Raw genomic sequence first — 9663 nt, 5'->3', positions numbered from 1 at the left:
TAACAAACTACTCCATCTGTTATACATGACTGCTGATACACCTTGATTACTTTATTTTGTTAGCCTGCTGGTTGACAAACTAAAAGCGACACAGCTAGAAACAGCAAAAACGAAAGGCAACACACCACAAGTTCAAACCAAAGCTTGCAGCCAGACAAAGCAATAAATCACAAAATGTATGCTTAGACATCTCAAACAACTTCCACATTACAAAGTTAGCATGGTCACCATGGCTAATGCATCTAAAGGCCAGTGTATGCCAATTGAAAAATCTCCTCGCTGTCCCTTGTAATGAGTCGAAGTTGGCAAGGCTATATTTACAAAAAGGCTTGAAACGGGTCATAAGGTCTACGGTGACAAAGATTACAAGAGTTTTTAAAATAAACTGCATTAAAATAAAAGATGTTCCATATACTCTCTTATAGATAAGTATTCTCCACTGGAAGGAGTTTTGTTTAAGCATTGACACTAATTTGAAAACAAAAAATAACAAAACTGTCAGTAGAGGGCAACAATGTTACACTTAGAAATTCTTCCTATCATTTTTTTAACGCAGTTGTTGCAGGGGAGCTATGTATCTTCATAGTAGTTCAGATGACCACAATTGTAATGTAAAATCTCAGTCATATTTTAGTCATAATACCCTTTTTATATTCATCTCATTAATTACTTCTTGGTCACAAATGTGGCGCTCTCGTTTGATCTGCTATAAATCTCCTTAAAGCAGCTTTGTGCATGTGGTAAAGAGAGAGAGAGAGAGAGACAGGGACAGAGACAGAGAAAGAGAGAGACAGAGAGCGAGCGAGACAGAGAGAGAGTGAGTTTTGTTGAACAGCAACCTGAACATGGGATAAGACTCAACAGCTCATTTTATTGGCGCATCTGTTCTGAAGAAGCATCTTGTAGTTGCACCTCCTAGACCGACAGCCTACAGACCCTCTCACGGTACTTCAAGTTAGAGCTTTTCAGCACAAACCAGAAAGGATTTAGTGTGAGTGCACCCTGCTGAGAAAGAGAACCAAGGACCTCCAGTGGACTAGACTACTTTACCAGAAGTGAAAAGGTAAGTATTCACAAACTCCATATAGTTGCATATGTTACCTTCTCTCTCTTTCTTGTTCCCACTTTTAAAGATCATATTGGCTGCAGTTTATAAAAATAACAAGAATCAATTCATTTTGATACAAATGCGTTTGAGCAATAAAGTGAGAGAGTGTAGTAGGGTAGTTTAAAAAACAGATCTGGTTGTGCTTTGATACTCTGCATGTGTGTTAAGGTGTGTGTGTATATGTACTATCTGATAGCTGATATGATGAAATTGCAATTTCATCCTCCACTCATAGTTAACCTGGAAAACCTTATGCATCCTATTTTATCAAAAAGAAGCACACTGAACAAGTGACATTTCTTATGCTGAGTAGCTCTGCTTTGATTAACCTAACACAACCTGGGAAATGAGCCTACAATGTGTTTGTTGACCACTGCTGACAATCAAAGTCAAAGGAACTCCACAACAGAATTATGGAAAGTCCCAGTTTTTCCATTTGCACTTTGTCTGAATAGTGTCTCATTGTATGTGATAAAATGTTCTCTAGAGCAGATCTGTGTTAAAAAGGCGAGGGATGCTGTGAGAGACTGTCGGTAGCTTTCTAATTGCCACATAACGTCTCCATAAAACACATGTGAATCTGTGCATTTGGGTGGAAGTGCCCCGCTCATACAGGCACCAAGCTTTGATCACTGGTTTCCTAGCAACGCTCAAAAGAGCTGCCCCTCCTCCTTCCATCCACTCTCACTCACTCTGCATGTTATTATACATTTAATGGCTGAAAATATGGTGTAGCATCACTGGCAAACTTCTGAGGGGATCCAGAGGTCAGTAATATAAAGAGGTTTATTTACTGTTCAAGAGTCTACATCGTGGGAGCCTGTGAGAGCAAAAAATGACTACACACAACACACAGCCTACATCTGCATTCAGGAAAATCCAACTGGCACCAAGTGTAAAGCCACTTGAATTTATATTTTTAAATAGTTGCTGATGGTTTCTATTGGTTTGAGCTTGATTCATCTGGCCTTTGCCAATGTTCTGCTTCAACCAGCTGGAATCATTATCAGTTGCCAGTTGAAATGAACCAGCTGGAACTATTAGAATTGTACATGTTGTTTCTACTGGAATTTCCAATAGTCATCTAGCACAAAACTCTCTCTTCTTGATATCTTAATCTCACCCTAAAACAAAATAACCTACACATATGTGAAGTACTGAGGCAATGGAGAAATGGAAAGTAAGCACTCACACACACATAAACAGGGCTTGAAATAATAAAATGTTGAAATAATAACATATAGTATGGCACAATATGATAATGTAATTGATTTGATTCACTATCACTTACATAGCTGGATGTCTCAGATCTAAGACATCTCATTACTCTTGTCTAAACTTGTTAAGACCTGTGGCAGCATATTGAAAATGCTAATTCAATTGTATATTTACAATTGCATTTCCAATGTAAGTGTGCATTATTTACAACGTATTTCAAATTTAATGTGTATTTGCATTTCTGGGTATAATGGCTGCTAAAGTTGATATGGAAAAGCAAAGTTCTTTTGACATTTAATTTTCATTGCATTAATTGGGTGACATATCACAAAGGAAAAAAAAAAAACATTTGCAACTGCCCATTTGCAACTGCATTTCCTCATTGTGGTGCTTCAGCTCTGCCAAAATGAAACAAACAGGATTGCAATTGCATTTTCAGTGTCAATGAGGCTTCCTGTCAATCAAATGCTGTGAGTGGGACGTGGGGAGGGTCTTTTTAGCGTAGGGCGAGTTTTAAGAGGAAGTAATGAGTCTAAACATTGGCAGTACTAAAACAGAACTAGATGCTTGTTTACATTACGGAGCTAGCAATAGCAACCGCTGCTAGTGACATTTTAACTTGCCAGCCAGGCCGTGGATAATTATATACAAAGAGATTCCCTGTTGTTTAGTGTGGATGAGATTGTGGACCGACTTGGAGAGTTTGTGGCTGCACAAGCACCAATGTTAGTGACATCGTGACCGACTTCAGGCAGAGGCTCGCAGGACTGTTGGAGGACCCGGATGGCCAATGATGGATATTCTTATTAAGGAGGCGCAGGGCCACTGTGGGTTCAGCGCAGTGTTTCTCAACCCTGCGCCTGAAGAAACTTAACAATAAGATGATTTTGAAAAACTGGTCGCCCAGCTTGTTAACAGTCCCTGACTACTTGTTATGGGCATGTTAAAGCAGGAAAAGCACTAAAATCAGGGCAGTGTTTCTCCAAGAGTCATGCAAGCCTCTGGCCATAGTATCACTAACATTGGTGTTTGTGCAGGCACAGACTCTCTAGTCGGTCAAGAATCACTTCCACACAAAATAACTGCTCATTAACAACCACTGACTATTTATAACAGGTGTGTTACAGCTAAAATGTGCAGGGTAGTGTTCCTCAGACAGTGCAGCGAGCCTCTGCCTGAAGCCAGTCACGATGTCAGTTACATTGGTGTTTATGATTGCACAAGCTTTCATAGTTGGTCAGGAATCACTTCCACAAGAAACAACAAGAAAGCACTTTTGACAGAATTATCCTCGGCCTGGTTAGCAATGTTAAAATGTCACTAGTAGCGTTTGCTATTGCTAGCTCCATATTGTAAACAAACATCTAGGTCTACTCCAGTAAAGTTTAGACTCGTCACTTCCTCTTAAAACATGCCCCGCACTAAAAAGTCTCTCCCGACATCCCACCTGAAGTGTCTGATTGACAGGAAGCCTTGTTGACAGTGAAAATGCAATTGCAAACAGGATTGCAACTGCATTTTTTACTTTGGCAGAGCTGAAGCGCCACAATGAGGAAATGCAATAGCAAATGGGTGACTGCTTCTCTTTTTTTAATATATATGTCATACCATTAAGACAATGAAAATGTCAAAAGCACTTGCTTTCTATATTAACTTTAACAGCCATTAAACCCAGGAATGCAAATGCAAATACACATTTTGCATTAGAATTTATGTCTTAAATAATGCACACTCACATTGGAGATGCAATCGTAAAAACACAATTGAGTTAGCAATTTTTTTAATTAGCATTTTAATTAGAATAACGTCTGGAATATGCTGCCATGAAGACCAGGGACAAAATGAATATGTAAAGTTCTTGCTATCCTTTACATGACACAATGCTAAGAAAAGTGTTACCCAACAACATGAGACTAAAATGTGGGTCCCGACCAGAGAATGAATTGTATGATGATATTAAAGGGGCTCACCTTTCCCCCCACTGTGTGTGTATGGGACCACATTAGATTTTATTGCTTAGCTAATGCAAACAGTAAAAAACACAAATATTTTAGTCAATTATTACTGTACTTACTGTCAGTATATGTGCCCATCTTACTTACCACATCACCTGACATCAAGTAGCATGCATCTGACTCTCTCTCAGACATGGTGACCATATGTCTTCTGTTCTGTGCCCTGACCAGTGCAAGATTAAAACATTATAATTAGTAAACTATTCAGCAGAATGTGTATTCACAATCACAGAGGCAGAGCAGCAGTTATGTTTCTGTGCTAGCCTTCCTAGTCTATCGATATTCGTGCCTGACTTTTTTGCCTCCAAATCAAATACTTTAGTTAATCAGTAGGCTGTGGTTGTTACATAGCATTTCAGTTTCAAATAACCTTTACAGGCATAAAGGAATACATCTGATGTGGAGCTTTATTTCTCAACTCAACGTGCTCAGAATGAAATGTGAGTAATATGGCTGATAAAGGTAACTATGATACAAATCGTTGCATGTAGGCTCCATTACCTAAACTGCTAGCTACCTGTTCACATTTAAACTCTAATTGTGCACTCAACACGTTGTTTTCATCGCACTTTTAATACTGACAAAAACTGGACATAACACAAAAAGCGAAGGAAAGAGTTAAACTTCTCCTAGACAGCTATACTCATAACTTTAATATTCTGTATTACTAGCTGGATGTCACAGTGGATGCGTGTTCAAGTTTCACCATTAGCTAACGTTATTTTCCTCTTTTAGCGGAATTCCTTCCAGCTTCTTATTAACTCATAATATTAAACAATAAACAGGTTGTATTTTCGATAATATTAGAATAGTGATGGAACAAATATGAAAAAACAACACCAACAGCCACAAAAGTAGCTGAGGTTGCACATGAGAGAGCGAGCGACTGTGGTAGCGGCAGCTAGGTTAGCGACTAGTAACGCTAAGTTAGCTAGCGTTAGCTAGCTAGATAAACGTACCTGCTAAGGTTAAGGGACAGCCAGCCTTATACACCAACTACCCTAAACTGCGTAAGTCAGCTGATATTGCAAATTAATTCATAGAGCAATTAATACAGCTTTGTGTATATTATAAGGTTACGCTATCTTGCTAATTTGCAAACGAGTTTTGTTGGATACTCAAATTACCTCTTTACAAAAACAGAAATGTAATCAGAGAATGAAGCTTAGGATCCGAAGTTAAGAAATGGTATGGCCCGCTATGGGGGTGTTCAAAATTGCATTACACATATTTCTGACAGTGGAAACATATTTCAGTGTTTACTATTAAAGCGATTCAGTAGATCTTAAGAATCCTCTGTTTTGTGTCTTAACCTCCGTTACGAGAGTTTAAGTTTTGGTAAGGGGGCGAATTCCCCTGCCCCTTTGTGATTCTCATACCCTGAGCAGAACGAGAGTAGCTGCATATTATCATATACGAGTCACGGTGAGGCCTGTTTAAAAGGCTATTATTTCACGAGACATGTTTTTGCATACTAGCTAGCCGCATGTGGCCAAGGCTGCAGTCTTGATTTCCCAGTCAAAATGCTGTCTCACCCTGCAGCAAGACTCTGTGAGAGAGAGAGAGAGAGAGAGAGAGAGAGAGAGAGAGAGAGAGAGAGAGAGAGAAGTCCTGTCAGAGATACATAAATAAAAAAAACTGGTGGAACTAGAATAAACGGAATAAGAAAAAGTCATTGTCTTGTTTTCAGTAACTTCGCATAGTCTTATAAAAGGCCTGTCACTTAAGAACTACTGTGTTTTATTTAAATGGCTATTTGATACTGAAATGGTTGAGGAACAATTAAATGTTATTTGGATCCTTAGTGTCTACACTATTTGTTTCATTTTAATTTTTTTTGCAATTAAATTCACTCTAGCGGCTGCACATAAGCCAGTATGGGGTTGTAATTTTATTGAAGTCCTTCAGCATGGCTTCTGTGTTAGTTCTTGCAGGTGTGAGAAGAATACGTTCAACCTGTTCCTTTAGCTTCACAGAAAATCATTGGACCCTCTTGGGGGTAATGGGGAATGGGGGAAATGGTTTGAAATTGGTAGGAACAGAAGATAATGAAAACATGTAAGATAGTCCAGTACCAGGGACTGAAACTGTCTAAGCTAGAAAAAAATTTAAAGTGTGATTCAACCTTTTAGTAATAAAGAAGACTGAGTTGCTTCAAATTAATTTTCTAGTTTGATTGGTTGTTTCCCTAATTTTGTTCTTTGTGAGATTTGTGAATGTGCTTCTTTTGTGTACTTTATTTCCCTGCAGAGAATGACAGAGGTTATAAACACACCAGAACAAACGAGAGGCGACCTGGCTGTAGGAGGAGCTTCTGGAGAGGAAGGCATTTCCTTCCAGGTGAGTGCAGCTATCAGCCACTGCATCAGCCAGTCCACTCAATTGCTTTTGTCTGTGCAACAGAATATTGATTCGTTTCTTCAAAAATTTTGCTGCTAAATCTAGTCACGGATGTGTGTAATAGCTGCGACATTAACTGGTTTGAGTTTCTGTTTCCAGATCATCCCAGACGTACAGGAGCGGCACCCAAAGTTGTCCAAGCGTTTGCCCTCCATTGTGGTGGAGGCCTCAGAGGGAGAGGTGGAGAGTGGAGAACTGCGGTGGCCTCCAGATGACCATACACATACTCGCTGCCCAAGAGACACCACCCAGGACCCTGCTGCACAAACCCAGATGACACATGAATGTGAAATTACAGGTATGGAAAATTTTATAGGCAGAATGAACAAAAAAAGTTTTTTCAGTTTTATTTGCTTTCACACAGTATCACTGGAATGTTTTCAGTGGGTTCATGACTTCATGTCAACACAACCTACTGTATAGAATATTAAGCGTAACAGTTGGGGATATTTGTTATGTACCTTGATGCTTAGCACTCAATGGGCAAGGCAAGGCAAAGCAATCTTAGTTACATAGCAATTTATAAGGGCAATTCATAGTGCTTTACAAACGAAAAATGAAAAAAAAAACATGAAAAGGAAAGTAAAGACGCGTGTTAAAAAATTTAAACAGAAGCTTAATAAAGAAAAGAAATGAAAATGAACACAAATGACACAAGTAAAATATATAACAAAAATCAATGCTAAAAAATAAAGATTGGCAAGAATAATTTAGAGCTCAATTATAAACACACAAAAAGAGAAATGTTTTTAACCTGGATTTAACAATCGCTAGATTTGGGGCACGTCCTGGAGTTGGTTCTAGTTATATGTAGCATAACAGCTAAATGCAGCTGCACTATGTTTAGTTTGGACTCTAGGCTCTTCTAGCTGACATGTATCCAGGAATCGGTTTATATTCTTTAATCATATTTCAGAAATGTATTCTTGGCCTAAAACATTCAGTGATTTATAGACTAGAAGCAGCTATACTGCAACAAATTTCCTTCGGGATCAATAAAGTATCTATCTATCTATTAACCAGAACCCAGTGTAAAGATTTTAGTACTGGAGTAATGTGCTCTGTTCTCTTGGTCCTGGTTAGAACTCTTGCAGTAGCATTCTGATTGAGCTGTAGCTGTTTAAAGGCCTTTTTTGAGGGGTCCAATTAAGAGACCAATACTGGAGTCCAGCCTGCTGAAGGTAATGTCATTGTTGGGTTTCTCCAGGTCTTGTTGGGACACCAAACTTTTGATTTTGGCTTTTTGTTAGGATGATAGAAGGTTCTTTTGGTAATTGCTTTGACATGACTAGTGAAGGTAAGATCTGAGTCTATTGGAACACTAAGATTACAGATTTGGACTTTGTTTTTTATAGTCCTGGAATCAAGGTATGCCTTTAATTTAAGTCTCCTGTTTTTAAGTGTCTTCCTCTCTATAGTTTGGAATAAGCATAAGTAACAGAATAAGTATCAGAATAAGCTAAAGCTCATTAGGTCAGTCTCTGTAGTTCAGTATTCTCAATTGCCCATCTTCTCAAATTATTACATTGTGAATGAATTAAGGATTGAATTATCAGTCTGCTTCCTTGTGTATCTGATATGATTTACAATTAATCTTACTGTTTTCTCGCAGAAAACATTCAGGAGCAGGATGACTGAAGCAACATGGGTACATCTGATGCAGCTGGGCATTTCTGAAATACAGTGTCCTCTGTCGTTATCACAAGCCTCAGTTTTCAAATCTCTCTCTTTCTTTCATTCTTCTCTTTCACACACTCACATACAAATATATACAGATAAACGTAAGGCTCTTAAGTGCCAGATATTTTAGCTTACATAATAGCTCTAATCATAATTAAATCCTACACATATAGTGACACAGTTGCAAAAACATGTATATTGCAAATATTAGCATCATATAAACATGTAGTTGTTCCAAAATATTCAGTGCTGTAAGATAATATTTTTGCTTTGAAGAACCCCTGAAGGTTCCACTGCATGCACTCTCTATAATCAGATGAGTGTTTGGGCTCTACACCACAGTGACCACTATGAGCATCCTCTCCATGTGAACATTATTTATCACACAAGCACAAGTGAAAACATCATGTAAGGAGACTTCATCCTCTCTCAGTAACATCTGGCAGGGGTTCTTGGATACTGACTGTCTTGGAACTTCAATGAAGCCCACCTGTCAATCATTCTTGGTGGATATGTTAGTCATACCCAAGTCTCTTTCCGTTTCAAAAGTCTGCCTGCACTGCTGGGTACTCTTCACATATACACACTGTAGTGAGACACTTTATATTCCACATTTGAAGCAGCAAACATTACCAAAACTAATTTATGTAATGATCAGATGTGACAAGTGAATTTGAAAAAAAAGCATAGTATGTATCAATCATTGAAAAGTCCAAAAGCACATTATCAGTGTGGCACTCAAAATCAGCCAGGAAATCTGATGAACCTACACAATAACTTCATCTGACCACAGCATAAAAATGAAGAAAATACATGCACCATTTTTTGCAAGGACATACAAATGTGTAAATGTATGTCCTGTAAAAATGTATATCAGACCTAGAATGCTGATCATGATTGTAATATAAATTCTGTCTACACTTCAAAGTGAGATAAGTTCTACTGCTGAAAACACATACGGTCCTATTTTCTTGATCATAGTTTAAGCACAAAAATAAGCCACGTCTTCTTGTGGATGTTCACATGTGTGAGCTCTCGAGAACAGAGAGTTTATGCCGGCTAATTCCTTGGCGCTGAGTCTGGTATTTTAAAGCAATAATCCTATAGGCTATACTTGTGATTTTGCCACAGTTAAGCATTTTATTGCTTTTAACAGTTATATTTAGTTAGTATTTGGATAAGGTTGCATATTTATATTGAAGTGATTTGACAAATATAAAAATTAAAAATAGAAAATTATAA

At 38.1% G+C, this 9663-nt stretch overlaps 1 protein-coding gene across 1 annotated transcript; it reads left to right on the top strand.

Annotated features, from left to right (window-relative positions):
* The first annotated feature begins 808 nt into the window (after positions 1-808).
* On the top strand, positions 809-8463 carry si:ch73-49p17.1 (protein LBH). Its single transcript, XM_036573430.1, has 4 exons — positions 809-1063; positions 6592-6681; positions 6841-7039; positions 8354-8463. Exons 2-4 carry the CDS (start codon positions 6595-6597, stop codon positions 8377-8379), a joined length of 312 nt encoding a protein of 103 aa, XP_036429323.1. The 5' UTR covers positions 809-1063; positions 6592-6594; the 3' UTR covers positions 8380-8463.
* The last annotated feature ends 1200 nt before the right edge of the window (positions 8464-9663 follow it).

Source organism: Colossoma macropomum, unplaced genomic scaffold, assembly GCF_904425465.1.
Source record: "Colossoma macropomum unplaced genomic scaffold, Colossoma_macropomum, whole genome shotgun sequence".
Taxonomy (NCBI): Eukaryota; Metazoa; Chordata; class Actinopteri; order Characiformes; family Serrasalmidae; genus Colossoma; species Colossoma macropomum.
The sequence above is the reverse complement of the archived record's forward strand: the minus strand, read 5'-3'. Positions and strand labels throughout refer to the sequence as shown.